This window comes from Salvia splendens, unplaced genomic scaffold, assembly GCF_004379255.2.
Source record: "Salvia splendens isolate huo1 unplaced genomic scaffold, SspV2 ctg997, whole genome shotgun sequence".
Taxonomy (NCBI): Eukaryota; Viridiplantae; Streptophyta; class Magnoliopsida; order Lamiales; family Lamiaceae; genus Salvia; species Salvia splendens.
In genome coordinates, this window is record NW_024599689.1 from 19,565 (window position 1) to 44,804 (window position 25,240).

General features: G+C 38.1%; 1 protein-coding gene and 1 pseudogene across 1 annotated transcript; one reads left to right on the top strand and one right to left on the bottom strand.

The window, feature by feature from the left end:
- Window positions 1-3,905: 3,905 nt before the first annotated feature.
- Window positions 3,906-7,313, bottom strand: LOC121792016 (annotated as a pseudogene).
- On the top strand, window positions 6,442-10,302 carry LOC121792017. The gene is made up of 2 exons (XM_042189805.1): window positions 6,442-6,580; window positions 8,682-10,302. The coding sequence occupies exon 2, from the start codon at window positions 8,995-8,997 to the stop codon at window positions 9,883-9,885; it is 891 nt and encodes a 296-aa protein (XP_042045739.1). The 5' UTR covers window positions 6,442-6,580; window positions 8,682-8,994; the 3' UTR covers window positions 9,886-10,302.
- The last annotated feature ends 14,938 nt before the right edge of the window (window positions 10,303-25,240 follow it).

The window sequence follows — 25,240 nt, forward strand, 5'->3', positions numbered from 1 at the left end:
CATCTTTTTTCTGAACCCAATTAACAAAAATAAAGAAAAAAAAAGAGGAAAGAAAACAAGCAAGCCATAGAACCCTAAATCAATATGTGAAGGGGTGAATGTATAATTTCGATGCCTATAGGCATGCAAATCGCGCATGGAATCGGAAAATGTTTTTTTTTAACAATGTTGGGATTTAATGAAGATTGGTAAGCTCATTGTGATGGGAATTGTTTGGGTGCTGTCACTCACACAACGCTATAATCCAATTCGTGTATATATTTCGCAGAAACGTGAAACCAAAGTAGGCGATAAAGTAGCCGGAAGGTATGGAAATAAAGGTATCATTTCAAAAAATTTGCCTAGACAAAATATGCCTTAACTGCAAGATGAAAAACCTGACATTGCATACACACAGTACAACACACACACACATAAATCACTCACTACACCGCAAACCAGTGTTTTACAAACCGAACCACACCGATCGAGAACCAGAAACCGGTTTTATCTTTAAAATGCTTTGTCCAATTTTTTTTTCCAAAACGAGTGCAATAAATAAATGACTCAAGCAACGTGGGACGAATGGAGTATGTACCTAAAGGAATCAAACCCAGGACCTCTTGTCTAGAAATCAACGTCTCTACCACTCCACCACATGTACTTGAATGAAATTTTGTGAACCTTAATTATTCTTATACATTTAACATGTAACTTTTTGTCCACACAAATTAATAATTTAATTTATATTTTCTTAAATAATTGTTAGTTGTGATATATTAAATTTTAATTTCTATCCACTAAATTAATATGAAATTTATCAATTTATATATAAAATATGTAATCCCTCTATTCCATAATAGTTGAGTCATTTTTTCTATTTTGGGCATTCCATAGTAGTAGAGTTATATCATTTTTTAATAAAAGTAACACATTCTCACTCTTACTTTTCCCTCTCTCTTTGCTTTAGTCTCTATACTTTATCTCCTACTTTATTAGCATTTTTTAACTTAATACATTACACACCTTTTTCATAATCTTCGTACTGGAAAGAAATGTCTCCTCTACTATGGAACAGAGGGAGTACTTTTTTAGCTACACTAATAATAATTTATGTATTTATTTAAATTTTATAATTCAATTATTTTAAATATTCTTCATAATTAAATAATTATATATACAACGATGAATATGTTTTTATACGTATATTGATTATAATTTATTACTAATGAAATTTAATATATTTTGTAATTTGACCGGATGGACTGGTTAAATTACTAGTCGAACCTTTTTACCTTGCAAATAGATATAACTAATACCGGTTCACTCACTGGCCCAGTTTTTAAAACATTGCCGCAAACACACTACACATATACACATACACAATACCCATCATTACACACACAATATATTGTGGATGATAAAGAGATGAATCAAAAATAGATTATTTTTTTTATAATAAAGAGCATAGACATACTATAATGAAGACATAAAAATTACTCTCTCCGTCCGCCCTCTATTAATTGTCCACTGTTATCATTTTCATCCGCTCTCTATTAATTGTCCACTTTCACTTTTTCCATAAATGGTAAGTAGGTCCCACATTTCACTAACCTATTCAACTCATATAGTATTATAAAATCAATAAATAAAAGTGAGACTCATATTTCACTAACTTTTAACTCAATTTCTTTTACATTTCTTAAAATCCGTGCCGGAATCAAAGTGGACAATTAATGGGGAACGGAGGGAGTACAAAATAATGATATATTAACACAATAAAACATATATAAAGAAAATCCAAAAATAATATAATAGACAGAGAAAATATAACAATAGAAAAATAAAATGAAATAAAATAAATTGAAACTAACGGTCAACATAAAAAAGAGAATTAAAAAATATTTTTATAGTTATACATTGTGTAAGGTCCTGGATTGACAATTATCTTATATTGATAATTGATAACTATCTCAACAACCTATGTTATAGATGTTAATATGAAGACATTTCTATGTCAACTAATTGCAGTTGACATACATATGCTTTCTGTTGGAATCTAGATTTTTACATGTCAACAGAAGACATGTGTATGTCAACTATATTTAATTGAAATATAAATATATTCGTGTTGATATTCATAACATAGGTTGTTGATATAATTGTCAGTTATCAATTTAAAATAGTTATCGATCATATTCCATCGTAGATATTGCTATGTATTGTGCATATATTTGTGGGTACCCCAGTGTATATATTGCTATGTATTGTGCATATATTTGTGGGTATTCAATAAGTATGTACAATGTGAGTGTAGTTGCATGTATAGTGTGCGAATTGTGTGGGGTTTAGTGTGTATTTGTATTATGTGTGTTGTGTATATTCGATTAGTGTTTGTATTGTGTTTATTCATGAAGCATGTGTTGATATGTAAGTAGTGTGCGAGGGTGCTAACTCATACTTAAATTTCTAACTACAACTAAATGAAAGGAATTAGATTATCAAATCAAGGGTTAAGATCACTCAATTCTAAGTAATGATACAGTGTACAAAAAATGTCAATTAGGATTTTAATGTCAATTAACAACAAATTAGTTGTAACTAACTATTAAAAAATACTCCACATATATCAAAACTTTAAATGTTATAACTATCTCGATTCAAATTATATTTTTGCACCACATATATCAAATTAAAGATAATTTTATAAGGATTCTAACAAGATCCTACATGCATATGTAAATTTTGATAAAATTTTCATAAATGTTTATATATTTTGTAAAACGGTTTTATATTATTACAACTTGCATAATATGTCAATATAATGCTTGTAAAATGTCAATAAGAAATAATGTTGACATTGCCATGTCTTCATGTTGATATATGTAATACATTATATTGACAGTGTATTCTGAAACCCTAAATTTGACAGTTGTTATCATCTTTTTCATACTCCCTCCGTCTCAAGGTAGTTGAGGCATTTCTTTTGCGCACGAGATTTAAAAAATTGATTTGTTAATAGTTAAAACGGAGACAGTAAAGTAAGAGAGAAGATCTGAGGGTAAAGTAAGAGAGAAAAGAGATTTTACTAAAAGAAGAAATGACACAACTACCTTAAAACAAACTAAAAAAGGAATACGACTCAACTACCTTATGACGGAAGGAGTATTAAAACAAGAAAAACAAAATTATACATGGCAATTTATAAACCTTTAGATCTTTAAAATCCTAAGGTCTTAAATTAATCGTACTCTCTCCGTCTGCCAGAAGGAGTCTCATTTGAATTCGGCACAAATTTTAAGAAATATAAAAGAAAGTGAATGAGAAAAGATAATGGATTGTGAGACTCATTTTTATATACTCCTTCGTCCCATAAAAATATGTATACTTTCCTTTTTCATCCGTCTCACAAAAATATGTGCATTGGAAAGTTATTTCAATTTATTACCCATATACATCAACTTATTTACAACTTATACCACCCTTAAACACTACTAATAATGTGGGTCTCATTATCTACTAACACTATTTTAACTACCCTTCCCCTCCTATCTCCTACTTAACCAATTTTGTCTTAATTCTCGTGCCATACCAATTGACCATATATGTTTATAGAACGGATGAAGTATTAATTTTATAATAGAATGTGAATGGAATGAACTAGTGATAAAAAATGCGTATCTACAATTTAAAATAAAAGTGAACTTGGACTTTTAATGACGGACGAGGTAAATAGATAGCAATTAAGAAATAGCAATTGATTATATGCTCGGCGTGGATAATTCTTTCAAATTTAATTTTATTTTACCAAACAAATAGTAATTTAGAATTATAATTCAAATATAATTCCAATTTCAAATCAGTTAAAAGCAAAATCAATAAAATAGTGATATATAATTTCTTGAGAGTGAAAATGAGATGAAAAGTGACGGAGATAAATAATTAATGGACAATTCCAAAACAATTGAGTCTAACTAACACTAACCCTACCAAAATCAAATCCAAAACCAAACCAACTCGCCCCATCATTGCATCCCGCTTAAAAATAACACAACTCTCTTTTATTCTTTTCTGCTGTTAAACAATTGTTAAGCAGCATTCCATCACCTCACCTCAGTAGTCCATGCCACCCATTCCTCCGCCGCCCATTGGTGGTCCAGCCTTCACCTCTGTCGGTTGCTCTACCACAATCGCCTCTGTTGTTGTCATCAATGAAGAGACACTGCCAAACACAGCAATTATAGCCGAACATCGGTCATGGGAGAGACAAAGAGGAATATTCGTATAGTTCTATTTATCCATAGAGAGTCGGGGGGGTTTTACCTAGCAGCATCAACGAGCACAGTTCTAATGACCTTCAACGGGTCAATGATTCCAGCCTTTACCATATCCACGTATCACCACAATTTATACGTACATTTTTAGGATTCAGAGCATATAACCGCACACAATCTCTGTTGAAAAGCGCGGTATTATTATGTATCCATATTACCCTTAGCTGCATCATATCCGAGGTCTGGATTTTCTGATTCCAACAATTTGCCAACCACAACGGCTCCCTCCACACCGGCATTTGATGCAATTGTGTAAACCGGCGTCTGCATTTACAAAACCTAGTACGTCAGGGCAGAGGTCGAGATATATCTAGTGCCATTACTATAATGGATCATATCATCAAATCATACCTTCAAAGCATTTTGAATAATTTGGACACCAATCTTCTGATTGAAGTTGGCTGTTGGTAGCTTCTCCAATTCTTTGGCTGCGTACAGGAGAGCAACACCTCCACCTATAATATAATACGAAGATCATCTCAGCATCTCTTTCCTGATTGTTCAGCCAAAAAATTAAAAACCGTGGTGAAACAGGAAACGTACCGGGCACAATCCCTTCCTCTACAGCTGCTTTTGTGGCGTTAAGAGCATCAGTCACTCTCTTTCTTCTCACCAACTTCTGCTTCGCTGGCTCCTCCAATCTGAGAGAATGGTTTAAAATTTTAGTCATATCCATCTCATTTAAGAAAAAAACTTTTTTGATGACACAGGCGATTCAAGAGAGCAAAAAGTAACCTTTAGCACAGCTACACCGCCGGAGAGCTTGGCAAGCCTTTCTTGCAACTTCTCCTTGTCATAATCGGAAGTGCTCAATTCAACTGCTGACCTGATCTGCATTTATAGAACATACATGTAAACATGGATAAAAGAAACGGAGAAATCAAAAAGTTATTATAATCATAGCTCAAAAGCAGCACTGTCAGAATTAACACAAACCTGCTCGCATCTTTCTTCAATGGATTTCTTCTCACCAGATCCATCAAGAATAACAGTATCATCCTTTGATATGGTTATCTGTGAAGGACAAACACCAGATCAGCTAAACCCGTAAAATGCAGGCAGGTTAAGACAACGACAAATAAGTCTAGCAGATCTAACCTTCTTGCACGATCCCAGTATATCCAGTTCCACATCATCCAAGTTCATTCCAAGCTCTTCCGTTATGACCTGTCCACGTGAATTTTATTACAAAAAATGCAACACCAAATAAAATCATTGCATAAAAAAGAAGATTACAACATGATACATACTTGGCCCCCAGTTAAAACAGCAAGATCCTGCAAGCCCGATTTCCTGTTCTCACCGAACCCAGGGGCTTTGATTGCACAGACCTTGATTCCAGCTCGAAGCTTGTTAAGGATAAGAGTGGCCAGTGCATCACTTTCCACATCCTCCGCGACTATCAGAAGTGGCCTTTGCCTCTGTACAGATAGACACATCAGCTCAACAACATATTTACATCTACTTTGAACTTCAGAGCTAAAACAAATAAGCATACCTTCAAAGCCAATTCAAGGACTTTAACAATAGCATTTATGCTAGAGATTTTCTTCTCATAAATAAGAATAAGAGGATCCTCCAATTCCTATCAATGGGAAGAGCCAAATGTTAAACAATTCAAGAAGATGGGAAAATGATTTTCTTCAAGCTAGTATGACTTCAAAAGAAAACCTTGTTCGGGTATTTTTAAACACTAACACATTTCTGAGTCTTCGGGTTTGTGATGAAGTATGGGGAGATATAGCCTCTGTCGAGCTTCATACCCTCAACTACAAGACCAAATTAGCCAAACACATTTATTTGATTAGTATGCTACAGATGTACACAAAACAATAAACACAGAGAAAGCAGCCCACACTTGAAAGCAAACAATTATATGATTGCTCCTTTGAATTCTCTCTACAATATCATTGGTCTTATTCATTAAGGAAATTATAAAATTTCAGAATCTATGGATGAATTGTGCAAATCTATTTATTCATGAACATGCCAAATACCCTCTCCGTCCCACAAGAATATACACTCTTTTCCTTTTTAGTCCGTCCCACAACAATATGCGGGTAGCATGAGTAAACTTAATATAAAGAAATAACTTTATTGGTGACACAATCAACATATAGTCCAGATACTACGAAGGTAGAATATGTGCCTAAGAAATTATCGTAAAACTTGTGCCCTAAGAACACATTCTGCCTTCATCTATTTACTGACGCGAAAACAACCCTAACCCCCTCTTGCTCTTGGTGCGATATTTTCAACCTTTTGAGGTATGTTTTGTTATAAATTGCTTATATTTTGTTAATACTTTATGCATCTTATACCTTATTTTGTTGGAAATTATCATTTTGGTGCAATTTTATTTTCTTGTTTAATTATGTTATTTGTTGAAATTTGTTTTACAGTTTAGGCAATTTGATGGAAATTTAGTAGGTTTGGCCAATATGAGATTTTTGGCTAATTACAAACATTATCAATCTTTCACAATTAATTTGAATGGCAAGTTCATCCAAGAGACGTGTTAGTTGTATTATGGACCCGAAGACTCTACGGTATTGCATGTGTTAGGATTAACACACAAGGCTTACACACTCTTGAATAGATCACACACACTCACTGTAATGTGAAGTACTCACACACTTTTGCAGAAAACTCACACTAACACTTTAGCATTGAAAGTAGGTGATTTCTTGGAGAAACTGGAATCTCTTTATTGAATGAATTCATCTAACTACATACAAAACGAATCTGAGCTATTTAAAGCTCTACAAATCAGGTAGCAACTGCTACTAACTAACTACCCCAAGAATCAAGAAAGCAAGGAGAATAACTGCTACATCTTAACTAACTAACTGCTGCTCCAACGGCTAGTTTCTTCTAGGCTGCTTCTTTCCTTGATCAGCCTTTAGATTCTCTTCTTTCTTCTCTTCTTGCAACTGAGTGAGCACTCTACTTCTTACAATTCTCCACCTGAGGGCTCACCTCAGTTCTTACAGCAAACATTGATCAAATTCTTACAATGATCAAACTTATCTCTACACAGAGATTTAGTGAGCATATCTGCTGGATTGTGCAGGGTGTTAATCTTTATCACCTTCACTCTCCCCCTTTCAATCTCATCTCTAATAAAATGCTGCCTTATGTCTATGTGCTTGCCCCTTTCATGGAAAAACTGATGTTTAGCCAAGCACATAGTTGAGATGCTGTCACAATTTCAGTCAGACATCGCTGTGGAAAAAGTGATAACCTATAACAAAGTAGCGGCGTTGAACTAGAAGAACCATTAGCGTAGTCAACATAATAAACTGAAAAACAAAAAACAGAGCAAAAGTTGGACCTGCAGTATACTAAACAAAAACAAGAAATATTACATGGCCTATATCATTCTTATGAAGAATTTCGAGGCTATATCATTTTACGTTTTTCATCCTTCTTTCTGCTTCATTTATGATAATTCAATACAACATTTTTCTTTTGAAGCTATTCCATTTATTCTAAACTCTATTTAGGGTGTTCCTGTTCCAGAAATGTTAACAGACCTTGTGATATGAAAAAATATGAATAGTAACATAGTGATCTGAATTCCATCTATGAGCATGGCACTAACAAAATAGATAGGTTTAAAGGCAGAAAAATATAATAATGGAAGTTAAACAATGAGTTGGATTCTACAGTCTTTTTTAACATACTTGAGGTGTCCCCTAGAATATTTGGCACTATTTCTGTGCAGGTGGCACCTCCTTAATACTGCGGTAAGCGCGATGTATCACAAGCTAGACGTAATAGATGGTACAAAAAATGGGTATGTTAATATAAACAGTAGTGATGATTAGAGCCATAATAGATGGTGACAGCGTGAAACAAGCGTGACCATTTTAAGTCACCCCCAGTAGTGAAGCATTTCGGCCAGAGGTTACAGGTACCACACCCCTTCCCCCACCCCATGTGTCCGCTGTGATGTTCATTGCTACATGCTAATGCATTGAGCTACAATAAGTGTACTTCCTGAACAACCTTTGTTGACACAAATCAATGGAGCTATCACTCATTCAACCGGAACCTTATAATAATCTAATAACTACACTGATATTTACAGAGATTTCAATATAGCATGTCGTGGACTAATTCTAAACTATCATACATAGCTTTATGGCATTAACATGCAATGTCTAGATTTATCCGGTTCGGGTACTTCTCCTTATATAACATGTATTCTAGATATGTATCAAAAGAAACTCATCTGTTTCTTTACTTACGGTTTATTCCTGTATTGAGTTGCATGCTAATCGTTTTTCCATTCTGCACAGGGGATAGGAAATTTATCGTACACAAGTCAGCTCTCACTCTATCTCATTTCTTGAATATATGCAGTTGCAGAAATTCATATCAGGGTGTCAAACTGTAATATTAAGAAGACAAAGAAGAGATCCGGGACTTGGAGGTGATCAAGAGCATTTTCGGCTTCCCGTTGGGTTCCCTGCCGGTGAAGTACCTAGGAGTTCCCTCACCGATCAAGAGCAAGCTCAACATCATGCACTACTCGCCACTAATTGAGAAGATCGCATCCCTCACCAAAAAGTGGGCAGGTAAGAATCTTTCTTATGCCGGTAAAACTGAACTTGTGCGCTCTGTTGTGCAGTGAGTCGAGTGCTACTGGCTACAAGTCTTTCCCCTGCCGGAAAACATGAGGGACCGGATCATCTCTACCTGCCGTGAGTTCCTTTGGGGTACGAAATACCCCCCGGTGGCTTGGAAGAAACTCTGCCTACCGAAGAATGAAGGGGGACTAGGCTTTCAGGACCTCGAGGCGTGGAACAAGGCACTCTTGGCTCGGAACCTGTGGAACATTCATACCAAGACGGATTCCCTGTGGATCAAATGGATCCATAGTGAGTTTCTCAAGAACAGGACGCTGTGGGAATGGATGATAAGATCACGGGACTCACCACTGTTCAAGAGGCTACTTGAAATACGAGATGATTTGCTAACCGACCGGCCGAGAAGAGAAGTGGAGAAGATGCTGGGACAATGGTACGGGAGCAAGGGAGTGGTCGAGGCATACCAGTGGTTCAGGCCAAAAGGAGAACGGCGACTGTGGCACAGATTTGTGTGGAAGGAGTTTGTCCCACCAAAGTACTCCTTCACTACTTGGCAAGCTCTCAAAGGACGACTTCCAACGAGGGACAGACTGGGCTACAAGAACATCGATCAACGCTGCCCCTTGTGCATGGCGCACACGGAGTCTGTGGACCACCTTTTCTTCAAATGCCACAAGACTTGGGCAGTTTGGAAGGAGATCAAATCTTGGCTGGGAATGCGGAGGAACATCACCACCATACCGAGCGCCATCAAGTGGATGATCAAGGAAAGAAGTGGCGCGACAATCATCTTCAAGGCTAGAAGGCTAGCCCTCATCGCAATGGTCAGCCTAATGTGGAGAGGCAGGAATGCCTTGATTTTTGACGGATCAGCATTCAAACCCAAGCACTTGGTGTTCGAAGTGAAGAAGGTAACATATGCAGTGTTATACTCCCTTTATCCGCATGAACAAGTGACCGAGCACTTGGGAGTTTAGCGTTGCTCTCGGCCACGGGGGTACTCTTTTTCCTCCTAGGGATTTTTTCCCATCGGGTTTATCTCTAGGAGGTTTTAACGAGGCCCTACCCCTACCTTCATTGGGGTAACGTGGACGGTAGCAATGAGTACAAGCACACCTTGATGGAAAGAAGTACCGACGCAAATCAAGTGGATCCCATCTTGAAGACTTTAACCGAAGTGATGTCTTATGTTGATTTTGTTGATGCATTGATATTATATGTTGTTTTTCGGTTTGTGATACCAACTCTTAGGGCTTTGTTTCCCTAGAGTTTACTTCCCCCCCCACCGGCCTACATAGCTTCGGCTTTTAGGCATGTATCCCTCGGGTATGCCCGTGTCTTGCTTATACTTTACTTTTTGCCTTTATATTCCATTCATTGATTCATCAAAAAAAAAGAGGCCACTTCCACTTGCTTTCCATTTGGCTGCTGGAGAGGTTCATGCTCAGTAAAACTAATACGCCCTACGTCCCACCGTAAGCGATTCACTTTTCTTTTTAGGATGTCCCACTATAAGTGAGTCATTTCCCTTTTTTAGCAAAAGTTGCTACATTTTGTCTCCCTTACTTTTTTCTCCCACCTATTTTATTCTCTCTTCGGTCCTCCTTTTTTTCTCTCATACTTACCCTCTATCCACTTACTCTTTCAATATCAATTTCTGAAATCCCGTTCCCAAAAGAAGTGCCTCGCTTATGACGAGACGGAGGGAGTATATAAAGTGAGATCCATATTTCACCAACTATTTTTCACATTTCTTAGAAACCAAGCGTAGTTAAAGTGGGATTTATATTGCGGATGGAGGGAGCATATGTTTATCTACCGCATATTTAATAGATTGAACAATTTAATAATATTAAAAATGCTCAATAATATATATTGCCAATCCAATTTATCATCTAAAACAATATACTTGATATGCGCAAAATATGTAACATCACTTATTCGATTAAATCGATATTACAAGTCACTCTTATACCTAAAATACTATTTAGTGACGCCATTTAGAATATTTAAATATGTATCATGTTTGGTTCATAAGATTGAACCCTTCAACTTAATCCTAGATGGATAGTGTCATGCTAATTAGTCATAGCCTCCTCCCTCCAACTAAAATAATCTCACAACTTAATCCTAGATGGATAGTCTCATGATATTAGACATGGCAACCGAACGCCAACCTAGAGGACAGAGGAATTATAAAACATTTATGGATTATAAATTTATTTTCTTCTATATGAAAATCTCATTTAAACCTTTTTAACAATTCCTACCAAAATACTTCGGTTTCCAAGATAAAATAATATCAAGATATAATCTAGGATTGAGTTCTGAGATTATTTTAGTCATAGGGGGTTAGCTATGACTAATTATCCCATGATTATCCATCTAGGATTGAGTTGTGGTATTGAATCTCATGAACCAAACAATCTACAAATTTAATCGGAGATACAATCTTGCAAACCGAACACCAATTAGAGTATTATTTATTGTAAAGTTTAACAAAGTTTGGCAAAAAAGTAAATAAAAAGTTCAATGGACTATGTATTTATTTCAAGAACTATTGATTTATTATAACTAACAGCTATAAGAAAATCGTATACCTATCTCATAACCATTTTATGTGAACTTGGTCAATGAATCCAAATTTGATTTTCACCACAAGAGGTTGAGCATTAACAATATCACAAGAATAGTAGGTTTCTTCCTATCACGTTGGCATGGTACGTTGGGTTGGGTCGTGCCCGGTCCAGCGAGACCATTTGACACATTTAACTGCTTTTAAAAGAATTAAATTAGGTCATTTTCCACTCCTACATTATGTTACTTGCAAAAAATTAATTGACATAACAATGGAAGTAACATAAATGAATTAATGCGAACAAAAGTTCATATTCAATGATTTGTTCACCATTAATCAATTTGATATTTGTATATATGGTTATTATCATATATCATACTCCCTCCGTTCCCTCCGTCCCAAGTTACTTGAGTCGTATTCCATTTTGGGTTGTCCCAAGTTACTTGGGTCATTTCTTTTTTAAGCTAAAAACAAAACATCTAATCTCATCTACTTTATTCTTTCTTTTACTTTACTCTCTCTTCTTTCTCTTACTTTATTCTCTCATCTACTTTATTTAACTCACTAATCATAACTTTCTTAAATCTCATGCCAAAAAGAAACACCTCAAGTAACGCCTCAAGTTTCTAAAAAATAGGTTCTAAAGAAGAATCTTCATTTTGTCTAAACTGAAGAATGTTATACTCCCTCCGTCCCCGAATAAGAGTCGCTAATTTCCATTTTGGGCCGTCCCCCATTAAGAGTCACTCTTCATTTTTACCAAAAATGGTAGTAGGCCACACATTCCACTAACTCACTCCACTCACATTTTATTATAAAACCAATATAAAAATGTGGGTCCCACATTCCACTAACTTTTTCAACCAACTTTTCTCTACATTTCTTAAAACTCGCGCCCGGTCAAAGAGCGACTCCTATTAGGGGACGGAGGGAGTATTTACTAATTGATCAACCATCAATAAAATTGATATTATCTTATTCGCATTCATTAGTCTTCTAAGTGGATCATAATAATCACATTTAGGTCTAGAGAAACGATTAAGAAGCTTAAGTAACACTAAACCAAAAAATTATTATGCATGTGGAAGTTCCTATGGAGCTAGGTCTTGCAAAAAATCTCCAAAGATGTCGCATCATACATATTTATTCATACAATAAATGAATTAGCTCTATCAAGCAAATAGATCATCTTGAGGTTTTTATGAAGGTTTTACACACTAATATATCATGGGAAAGCTAAGACACATTGCATCTAATCTAACTGTTTAGTTTCATATGCATTTGAAGTCTTGGAAATCAATATGCATAAATCAATTTACTATATTCGAACTTGGGTACTCCTATTATAAGGGTCTTAAGGCTTTAATGTCATAATGCACCTTGTGATTCATGGTATATTTTTAACACTCAATCCAAAGCCACCACTTTGACAATTGATGTGTAGACTTATATGTTCACATTGTACTTTTACATCAGCAGCAAGAAAAAATTTAGCAGGAAGAATAATGAATATCATTACTAATGAAATTATGGTTTAGTACATTTATAGCATCATGAACTTGGTTGAATAATACTCCTAATACATAGCAAACCTCCATATTTAACTCAAACTGCTTGCAAGTGTCACCAATAAAATTAATTGTTCTCATACTACTTAGCAAACAAAGTTCACTAACCTATACAACTTTTCAGTCCTTTACAAACACAACTCATCTATTCTTACAAGTAGAAGGATCCTTACTTTCTAAACTTTACCTATCCAGCGTGCAAATAGATATAGATTAGCTTAATTCTTTGGAATTGAAATTGCACATTTATTACACAAATCAAGATCGATGTAAGTGTAACATGGATACTTTCTTATTTGGTCAAATCATCAAAAGTCCCAATATGTGTCTTCTTCTTGATAGGTCTTTTTCATGTTTTTGAGATTGATGTTATATGTTTGTTTTACTCATCAACCCAACCCCATTTTGATCAATACATATAGCAAAAATCTTCCATTGTTTATTCGGACTTCACCACTAATCGTTTATGATACATGTACTTATCATAAAAGCATTCAAAACTAGTTCTAAGAGACATGGATAGCACATTTTGTAGTCTTTTACTGCTGAGGTTAATGCCATGAACTCAGCTTCAGTAGTAGACAATGCAACCACTGATTGAAGACTGCTTATAATCGAATCATAAAGAGTGAATAGGTAGCCTGATCGAGACCTTGTGTCTAAGTTTCCAGCAAAATCTGAATCACTCCATCCCACTAGAGCATCCCCCACATATTCACTACCACCATCAAACATAATCCCAAAATCAGTAGCTCCTTTTAGGTATATCATTAGCCACTTTAATGCGGACCAATGTTCCCTTCCATAGCTAGTCATGTATCTGCTAGTTACTGATATGGCCTGTGCTGTATCTGGCCGCGTGCAGATCATGGCATACATTATGCTACCAATAATATTCGCATAAGGTATACTCTGCATTTCCCTCATTTTAGTTTCACTCTTTGGCTTCTGCTCTGCTGCATGTTTGTAGTGCTGAGCCATTGGTACAGCCACTTTCTTAATGTCTTCCATCTTGAATTTCTTCAACAGACACATAATCAGCTTAAGTGAGACATATCTGTTTGCTCTCCCTTTTTCTTACTATAGACATTCCCAGAATTCTTCTAGCTGGCCCCAAATCCTTCATTTCTAAAGCACCACTGAGATCTCTTTTCACTTTCTGAACTTCATTTGAGTCAGCTCCAGCCAATAACATGTCATCTACATATAATAGTAGATAATCAACAGCAGCTCCACCTACATTCTTAATCTAGACACATTCATCATAAGATGATCTCAGAAATCCACTTTTGATCATGTGTACATTGAACTTCATGTGCCACTGACGGCTAGCTTGCTTCAATCCATAGATGCTTTTCTTCAATTAGCAAGTCTTGCCTTCATCCCCAGGCTTCACAAAGCCCTTTGGCTGAGCCATGTAGATAGTTTCTTTTAGCTTACCATGCAAGAATACCGTCTTGACATCTAATTGCTCAAGTTCCCAGTTCTTTCTTGCTACTATGGCTAGTATCCGCCAAGCCTCGAATCCCCACACCGCCCTCCTCTATCGGCAGACACACCCACTGCCATTTAACCCAATGCGTTTTCCTCGAGGTGTTGCAAGAACTGTTAGAGTTTTGTATACTAGAAATCACCTTTCGAGTGATTGGATACTGTAAAACTCTAATTGTTATTTTCCAATAAATGCAACAGATTATTTTTGTCATAATGTAGTTATGTTTTACATTTAATGGTTGTTTATTGCATATTTAAATGTATAAGCAAAAGTAACAATGTCTAAGTCTTTGTTTTAGTAGACCGGTTGTGGGCGTCGTCCAATTTAAGGTAACACAGCCAGTTCTAAACAAAGAAAAATAAGAATTTCATAACCTAGATAGGCCTAGACTACCTATCACGAAAGGTTGCAATGTCAGTCCGATTATTTCTAAGCCTTATTGAAATAAGATGACGTTGGCGTGGTATAGCACTGAATGGATCTAACAGCAAGACGAGTCTTTATGCTATCTACTGAAAGACGAGGTCTTGATAATTAATTTCTTAATCAATGTAGGTTTGCATTGAGCATACGATATTGAGTATCTACTACTTTGACTTACCAAAGGGGCGGGTTTTTTGTCACCCAATGATCCAGGTATATTGGGTAGTGGCGATCATTATCTAGCGGTGCTAGGATTGCTATTGTGTTGAATCGTGCGCGAGGAGAGTCTCGTTTGATAATATCCACAAGAGGAGCTCGAAACAAGGTTTTATTATTCGGAACCTAGCTAGTTGGAGTTTAATTACTCTATGAATAATAAATAAAAGTTTCTTGCTAAGTCCACTCTTGGAGATTAAAATATGTTAATTAATTAAGTCCATAGTAGACAATAATTAATTAATGGATGTTTCTATCTTAAGCGCGGGAAATAAATTAAATGCAATTAAAGAAAACCCGGAATACTTGTAATTTCGGATTTGGAAGGCAGTGCAATATTACTTCTGTAGTGGTTGCTTGTAATATTCCAATATAAGTTTATATTAAATTGTGGGTTCAATTTAATTTGTAAAAAGCTAATTGGGTGAGGCATGTTCCAAATTCTTCCTTAGATCTCTGGGCCCAATATGTGACTTAATATAAATAGGAGAATAAAGGAGACAGAAAATACAATTATTATGGTTGAGAATTTTCGTCCCCCTCAGAGAAAGAGAGAGTTCGAAATTTTGCCTCCTCCGTGAGCTGAGTTCTGTCTTCGTTATTCAAGTCCTAGTACGTTGGTGAGATTTTCCCACACAAATATTAGCGTATAGTCCGAGACACCAGTCAGAAGGTCCAAGGTCGAGTACTGAAGATCTTCACGTGGAGAAGACGCAAGCCATCATCGATTCTTGATTGAATCAACAAGGTAAATTGGCTAATTCCGTAGTAAGCATGTTTTAGGGATTTTATATGCTAAAGCATGTTTTAATTCAAGTTATGAGCATGATACATGTGATAATTACGTGAATAGAGTTTGTCTAAATAATCTGCCAAATAGATCAAATTTATGTGATCGGTAAATTCATGCACGCTTCCGCTGCCAACCCCTTCAAGAACCCCACAAAAACCGAGCCATTACCTGCTCAATTTGCCTTAAGGCTCCCTTGGTAGGATCCAGTACCTGAAAAATATGAATAGGTAAGGCCCCAAGGAAACTTTTAATCAAAGTGAGCCGCCCACCAAAAGAAAGGTGTCTATGGCCCCAACTGTGGATCCTTGCTGAAATCTTATCCCGCGGGAACATGAATAGACTTGTCTTCTTATGACCTCAAAAAAAAAGGCACTCCAAGGTATTGAAAGGGGAGGTCCCCTTGCTTGAATCCACTATCTTCTTCAACATCTCTCGCCCATGACTGATATTTTTTGTCAAGGTAGAAGCAACTCTTCCCCACATTTACCTTCTGACCTGAGACCCTCATATAACATTGTAGGCATTCCACCAGCTCTAACACTGTCGAACTCTGAGCCTGCGAGAAGATAATAATATCATCCGCATATGCCAAGTGAGACACCCCAATGGTGTACCTTGTCGTCCTGTACATCATCTCCTTACGCCCGAGGATGAGGCGGTCAAGAAGCCTCGATAGATAATCTGCAGCCAGAATAAACAGAGATGGAGAGATAGGATCTCCTTGTCTGAGGCCCCGAGACGACTTGAAGAAGCCGGCTACACTCCCATTAATTAGAATCGAGAACCAGCATGGGCAGATACAGTTTTCAATCAGGCCAACCCACTTATCTAAAAATCCCATCTTCTTTAAAACCTTGAGTAAAAATGGCCACTGAACTCGATCATATGCTTTTTCCATATCCAATTTAAGGACCATATTTGGTGACGTCACTCCCTTCCAAAGTTCATGAAATAGCTCTTTCGCTAGGAGCACGTTGTCGCTTATCAGCCAACCTCTAATAAAACCACTCTGATTTGGAGCCGTAAGCATTGGCAAGAGAGGCGCCATCCGATATGTGAGGAGCTTGGAAATTATTTTATTTATAACGTTGCACAGGCTGATTGGCCTAAATTCAGCCCATCTTGTGGGATTCTTCTTTTTCGGTATAAGCACAATAAGGGTAGCTGCAATGCCTCTTGGAATCTGAGATCCTGCAAAGAAATCCCACACCGCATCAACCACATCTGCCTTTATAATCTCCCAGCAAGCATGAAAGAATAAGGCAGAGTAACCATCCGGGCCTGCAGCACTTTCAGCATTAATGCTAAACACAACCTGCTTTATCTCTTCCTCTGATGGCATTCTCTCCAACATCTCCATGTGAACATGGGCAGGAAGGGATTCTAGGATATCCTCAAGACACCCGACATCGTCAGATAGCAGATTTTTGAAGAATTTTTCAGCCGAGTGTCTAATCTCCATGTCTTCCGTGAGGATCTGGTCACCTTCTTCAATTATATGGATCCTTGATTTGATTCTCTTTTGCTTCACCCACCCATGGAAGAACTTTGTATTCCTCTCTCCCTCCGCTACCCATTTAATTGCTGCTTTCTGACGCCAAAAGTCCTCTTCCATTTTAAGTCTCAAGATAAAGGTAGTCGTCGCTCTGTTCATTTCCGATCGCAAAACAGGTGACGGGTTACGTTCAAAACTCTCCGCAGCCTCCTTAGCCTCTGCTTCAACCTTCTTTAACCCTTCAAAAATATTGCCAAAGACTACCCGATTCCAGACTCTCAGGCTAGTCTTTAGCCGACTCAGCTTAATCTGCACGTTGATCATTCCCCTTGTACCTGTATCTTTCTTCCAGCATCTCTCAACCTCGTTTAGAAATAGATGGTGCCTTACCCACATATTTTGAAATCGAAAAGACGGTTTAGGGCGCGGCCCCGAGACTTGTCACCTTACCAGCAAAGGGCAATGATCGGACAGTAATCTGGGCAGATTTGTTACTCTGGTGGATTCGAACAAGTTCGCCCAGCCCTCACCGAGCAAGACTCTGTCCAATCTCTCAAAAGTGTCCCCTCGTGCCGACGTGAACTTGGGACCATCAGCCCCTATATCCAGAAGCTGGCAGTCACTAATAACCTCGGCAAAATCCAGCATCTCTCTAGTCCTCTTTCGCATGCCCCTCCTTTGCCTTTTATCCTCAGAGACAAAAGTATTAAAGTCGCCCCCAACCAGCCAAGGCAACCCATCCAGCTTCGCAGCAAGGTCCCGAAGTTTGTCCCACATTTCCAGCCTTCCTTCCCTAAAACATTTTCCATATGCCACCGAAACAAAGAACGGGCCCGGCAACGTAGGCATCACATATCGGGCATGTAATACCTGCTCGGAATCATCCCACTCATCCACCTCAATGCCAACAGCTGCAAATATCCATATCTGACCGTTTCTATTAACTCCCTTGAACTGCAAACCAAATACCCTACTTGTCACGGCCTCCCTTACTAAGGATAGTAAAGACGGGGGAATCGTGACTAGGGAAGGGACTAAGGAGCGGGGAAGAAGAAGGGGAAAACAATGAAAGACATAATCTTAAACAAAGCTTCAAAAGAAAAGTTTTAATCGGTTAAACAATTAAGCAGCGGGTTAATATCTCAAGGTAATTAATGTCATAAAGTAGTGTAGAGAAAAACGAAAGACTTTATCAAGAACGATTCGAAACAAGGCAGCGGAATAAAAGGTGTCTATAGAGTCATAGGGAAACGCCTATGTATGAAGACACGACGCATCCGGAATTTCTTAAGGCTCGACTCAACATCCGCCGCAACATCACCGCTCAACCTGCACATAAAGCAAACATATGCAGGGCTGAGTACTTGACATACTCAGTGGACACACGCCAAAATATTTGATAAAAGTTATGTCATCCATACCATAGTGAACTCGAGTTTTAACATTTTAGAAAAGAATGTCATCGAGTATCACAAAACAATTTCGTAGACGGGCCAGTCAAAACAATCTCCCCACTTTCTCATCAATCAAACAATCACATCCTTTTACCATAGTGCGACGAAAGTGTGGCCACAATATTCGCCCACGAGACCGGCCGACTAGCAAGGACGGCTCCCGATCCCACCTGTGTACACGGCCTGATAGGGTTTGCGGCCCTACTCAGACCCGAATTCGTTTCACACATAGCCCTATAGCCTAACGGAGCAAGCTCAAACGAACTAGGCATCAGGCAACAATCTCAACATCAAACAATCATAGCCCTATAGCCTAACGGAGCAAGCTCAAATGAACTAGGCATCAGGCAACAATCTCAACATCAAACAATCACAGCCCTATAGCCTAATGGAGCAAGCTCAAACGAACTAGGCATCAGGCAACAATCTCAACATCAAAAACAATCATGGCATGACATAACACTTTAAACCACCCTTATAGCTCCACAATCATATTTTTGAAATATAAAAGAGTTTTAGTAAGGAAAGCCCACCTCGATTGCTTACAAACACGGTTCACAACTTTATTGAAATCCTTGCTCTTCGTACCCACGTACGCACAACAACCCTTATCAACATCATAACCATATAATACAACACAATCAGTTTTCTATCAACACATTACTCATGCATGCCCTATCGTTCCTTTCATCGTTTTCTCATATTGCCCATCCCAACGTTCACCATCATAAACGATACGAACCCTTTAGCATACATCAATGTGCAACGCATAATCACATCATAGGATAAGTTCTTACTCACACATGTATCATGTATTTCATTCAAAACTTGCCGACAAGACTATTTCAATCAAGACATGAATCTAGCTGAACAGTGCAGTCGTTTTGTAAAAATCATTAAAAATCTATCCGATATCATTTGAAGCTAAAATTTGGTCACCACATAGTAGACACATCAAGGTTCATCCAGTTAAAAATCCACACCAAAATCACATCTTTAGGTTGGTCAAAACAAAAACGAAACTCACGGGATGAGAATACAAATTCTGACAAGACTGCGCAGTTCAATTGAAAAATTTGTTAAAAATTCATCCTTCGTCAAAAGAGGCTGGAATTTTGACACAACACAGAAGACACTTAAAATTGCACTCAGTTAAAATTTCGTGCCAAAATAAGATCGATTGGTCGGCCAAATACTCGTCGGAACCTACTGTCCGAACACCACAGTTTTCATGCTCAACATTTACAAACTAGGGTTTGTCTATCATTCATCCACACATACATATTCTTGCTTTCAACACATATTCCCTCTTCAAAAACGACATCACAATCATGTTCTCCAATTTACACATAGCATTCACCAATGAATCATCCACAAACTTACACACACACATACATACATGCACATACACATACTTTCTCATGCAAAAATCCTTCCCAACCGATTAATTTTTAGATCTACGATTTCTACACTCACTATATGCATGAGGGGATCAAGAAACATGGATTCAGTGGTAAGAAGAAGAAAGATGAATCAAAGTATACATTTCTCTTGAAAAACAATCGGTAGGAATGACGAATGATGCGATTCTTTGATGAATCTTGAATTTCCAACTCCACAATGATGCAAGAACAAGGAATTGGTGAAGGATTGGTGGAGAAGGAGAGGAAGAGAGAGACGTGTGGCATGGAGAGAAGAGGGAGGCGAAAATATGAGGGCTAGGGTTAGGGTTCTTTTAATTTATAGTCTAGGATAAATCCCACAATAAAGCAATTAAAATTGTGGAAAAATAAAATAGAGGTCAATGAATAAATTCCACCATTAAAAGGAAAATAGGCGTGTAGTATGTGGGGGAGTAATATTCGAAAATTGCTATTTAATTAGCATAGATATTTATTTGGTATTTACTTGGAGATAAAGATACTCACAAAATAGGTAAAAGGATATTGAGTATCTCATAAATAAGGTAACAAAATAATTCAAGCATCTCCAAGTGGGGAAATAAAAATGGGCGTGTATAATGGGAAAAATCAAGGAAAAATACTTAAATACTCAAATCAAATAGGAATAAGATTTAAATTTGGTAATTTCTTATAGGAAAAGACTCCCACAAAATAGGTAATAAATAAATTAATCTCACAAGTAATTGAAAGGCATATGGGCGAAAATTATGAGGTTTTAGGGGAAGAAAGAATAATATCCTAATTAACATAGGATATGGAGAGATTTGGCAAGATATGGTAAGATTTAATTGGACTTTAATTCAAGGAAAGAGATAAACAAGCTACCAATTAAATCTACAAAAATAATTCCCTCTCCTAATTAATAGGAGATTTTGAAAATCTCAAGGGCCAAGGGGTCGAAAATCATGTAGAATAGCATAGGGATAATTTTGTTTGGATTTAATTTGGATAAATATCCCAAAGCAATTACTTAAATCCAAGAAAGAAAGTATTATTTCCAATAAATAGGAGGGCCGAAAATTTCAAATAAAATGGCTAGAATGATTATGCATTATCCCATTTAATTTAATTCACACATTGGAAGTTTAATCACATTAACTCACATAACTCACAACAACTAATTTCACATAATTAACTCAAACACATAGAGACTCAATTTCCACAAAAGAAATTATTATTCAACATCCATATTAATTAAAAAAAATAAGCCATCAAATAAAAAATAAAAAAAAATCACAATTTTCCGGGGTGCTACACTACTATAGAAATCGGGCTTGGGTTTCACTAAAGGTTCAATAATTGCCAATACCAAAATCTTATTATTCATCACCAATCTTTTAATCATGCTCTGGGTATTCACATTGGCTACCCCCGAGCATTCCAAATCATGATGTTAAGAGACATGTCAAACAATGACAGATGAGGCCCCCTTATCAAGCTTCCCCTTCTTCACTAAACCCTCTTCTACTATCCTCACCAAGTCCCTAACTGCCCCTCTCTTATCAATGGGATGGGCATATTGCGACAAGGTATCTTGCTCTATTTCCTCATCTGGATCCCAATCTTTTTCATCCTCATAACTTCAGGATCGAAATCCCAGTTTGGTAGCATCTTCGAATACCGAGGCCTAGATCCAAGATCACTTGCTAGAGATCCAAGGGAGTTCCCAAGTGAATCTGTGGAGAACGAGCTCAACATCGAGAACCTGTTGGCCGAGGCTCGCAAAGGTGACACCCCACCTTTCTTCTCCCCTGAAGCATACCCCGAGTCCCCCTAGCCTCCTACCCCTGGCAACCCCTCCCTTCCCGCCTCGAGCCCCTTTCCCCTGTTTGCCTCGCCTCTGCCCGGGGAGTAAAAATTCTCCTCCCTCCTGCTCCTGACCCCCATCTAGCTCCATCCCCTCCCCCACCTCTGCACCGAACCCCATCCCCTTCTTTGCGCCAGGCCCCAGCCCCATCCTAGCACGAGACCCCAACCCCATATCTGCACCAGACCCCATCCCCCCACTGCCACCCTGCACCAAACTTCCCCATCCCCTGCACACTGCCCAGGTCACTCAACATTTCCTCTCCCCCTTGACCCTCGTCTCCCGCAACACCTCCCTTCTATCTTGATTATTAAAGCTTCTCCTCGCCGGCTTCTCCATCTGACCATTCGCATAGCATACCTTACTAGAATGTCCCACAAGTTTACAATCATGGCAAAAGAGAGGGATGCGGTCCCACTTTACTATCTGCCTGACTTCCTTCCCCTGTAAACTCAAGACTATCTACTGGGCTGGTGTCTAAGATATGTCTATCTCAATGCACATATGAGCAAAGGACAGCCTAGTGCGAGAAATCGTCTCGTGGTCAACATGCAAAGGGACTCCAAGAAGTCCTTCAATCGCAAATAATGCTGATTTTTCAAACAAGTGAATGGGCTTCAATCGCAAATAATGCTGATTTTTCAAACAAGTGAATGGGCAAACCTATCAGATTACACCAGACAGCCGCAATTGGTGATTCAAAGAAAGGGTCAAAGTCTGGGGTCCACTTAAAGACTCTCATAGGGTGACGATCAACAAACCATACCGGCATTCCATTAGGCCCTCCCAACAACTTAGCATAATCGTCTAACAAATTAAACTGAATCAGCACATGTTTTGCATTTATGTATTTCCATGAGAACTCACCCTTAAACTTCATTCCCATAAAAGCTTTCTGCAGATGCAGTGATGATGGTATGGAGTGGGAGAACTTACCCACAATCGCATAGCCCAGTTTCTCTGCGAGGTAAGAAGTTTCCACACTCGAAAAGTGGATTGAAGGAAGCCCCGAGCATTCACCCTGTATCCCCATCTTCTTAATTTTTTCCGGCTCAAAACTGACCGGCTGATTTACCCAAGCGCTTGCTCCCTCTGCCAGTGACGATTTGTAAGTTTTTCCCCCCTGCCATTTGCTATTATCAACCCTCGGGTTCGACCCCCCCAAAGGACCCTCTCTGTTCTTGTTCGGCCGACCCTTAAGGTGAGGTTCCTCCACCCTTGGCACCTCCTTTCCCCCTGCTCCCCTCAAGGGTTCCTTCCCTTTTGCATTCCGTAAGTTATCCCTGCACAGTTAAGGGAACTCCTCCAGTCCAATCTCTGGGGTCGGTGGGGTCGGATTTTCTGTCTTCTTCAGTGGGGTCAACTCTAGAGAAGGACGTACCAAACCATCTCCTCCCATCTTCGCGTCCAATATCGCTTGCTTCCCCACAAATTCCATCTCCTGTAGAGGCTGAGCAGATATGATATCCAGGGCCAGGTCAGAATTATCGCCAGCAGGGATCAGTTCAATCTGCAAAACGCCCTGTGCAACCGGAACAACCATCCCCTCTCCCTCCCCAGATCCCCATTCCCCCTTCCCACCAACATCAACTCCTGGATCCTCCCTAGACATCTGAACCGAGTCCCCTAGCACAACAACATCTTCTTCATCTACCCCAGACATTTCAACCAAACTCCCAACCTCAAAAGCTTCTGGGATTGAGGACAACGACGGCTTCCCCTGCATCCTATTTTCTCCTTCCCTCTTTTTCCCCTTCATTCCCTTTGCACCAGAACGCTCTATCCTACTCGCAGGCCCCCTCGTCTCATTTCCGCCATCCTCAACAATGGCGATTTCGGCCTCGATTTAGCTAACCGACCTCGAGCCGCCGTGGATCGAAGCGACTTCTTTCTGTCAGAGCTTCGGACCTCCAGAGTTTGGCTCCCCGTTTCGTGCCCAAGGACATCCCTCCTCGTTCATCACTTTCCGAGAAAAGGACCCTAGATCCCGGCAACCCCCCCGCCAGTAGATCCTCCATTTCCCCCGGTCCAGGTAACGCAGGGCGAACCCTAGCCCAATTCGCCAAAAAAGAGCAAGCAGAGAATCCACAATTGTGTGTTTAATATATTGATGTTTGCAATAAAAAAAATATATGTAGAACTGTCATGCAACCAACATTACATTACTATGATTTTATATCAATCAAAAGAATCTTATCTTGATGCAATTCCGTAATACAGATCGTACAATGAAAGTTTATAGGCCAATTGGATTGAAATGGTATGCTTGTTGGCCAAGTAAACTCAAATATAAAGACTTAAGCTTTAAATGAACTTGCACGGGACAACATCGATTATTATGCTCTATTGACAAAAATTATCTTGTCTTCATTGCCATTAAATTACATACATCACAAAATGTATGATTATCGGTAATTTTGATTCAAAAGGTTTGTTTGTTGACCAAGTAAACCCATATGTAGAACTGTGATGCGACCAACATTACATTACTATAATGTTATATCGATCAAAATGTTCTTATCTTGATGCAAATCCGTAATAGAGATCGTACAATGAAAGTTTATAGGTCAATTGGATTTAAATGGTTTGCTTGTTGGTCAAGTAAACTAAAATATAAAGAGTTAAGCTTTAAATGAACTTGCACCAGACAATAACGATTATTATGCTCTATTGACAAAAATGATCTTGTCTTCATTGCCATTAAATTACATACATCACAAAATGTATGATTATCGGTAATTTTGATTCAAAAGGTTTGTTTGTTGACCAAGTAAACCCATATGTAGAACTGTGATGCGACCAACATTACATTACTATAATGTTATATCGATCAAAATGATCTTATCTTGAAGCAATTCTGTAACAGAAATCGTACAATGAAAGTTTACAGGCCATTTGGATTGAAATGGTATGCTTATTGGCCAAGTAAACTCAAATATACAGAATTAAGCTTTAAATGAACTTGCACGAGACAACATCGATTATTATGCTCTATTGACAAAAATGATCTTGTCTTCATTGCCATTAAATTACATACATC

What these genes read in the sequence shown, in the direction of transcription:
- LOC121792017 (XM_042189805.1), top strand. Translation starts at nt 8,995, where the DNA reads ATGAGGGACCGGATCATCTCTACCTGCCGTGAGTTCCTTTGGGGTACG.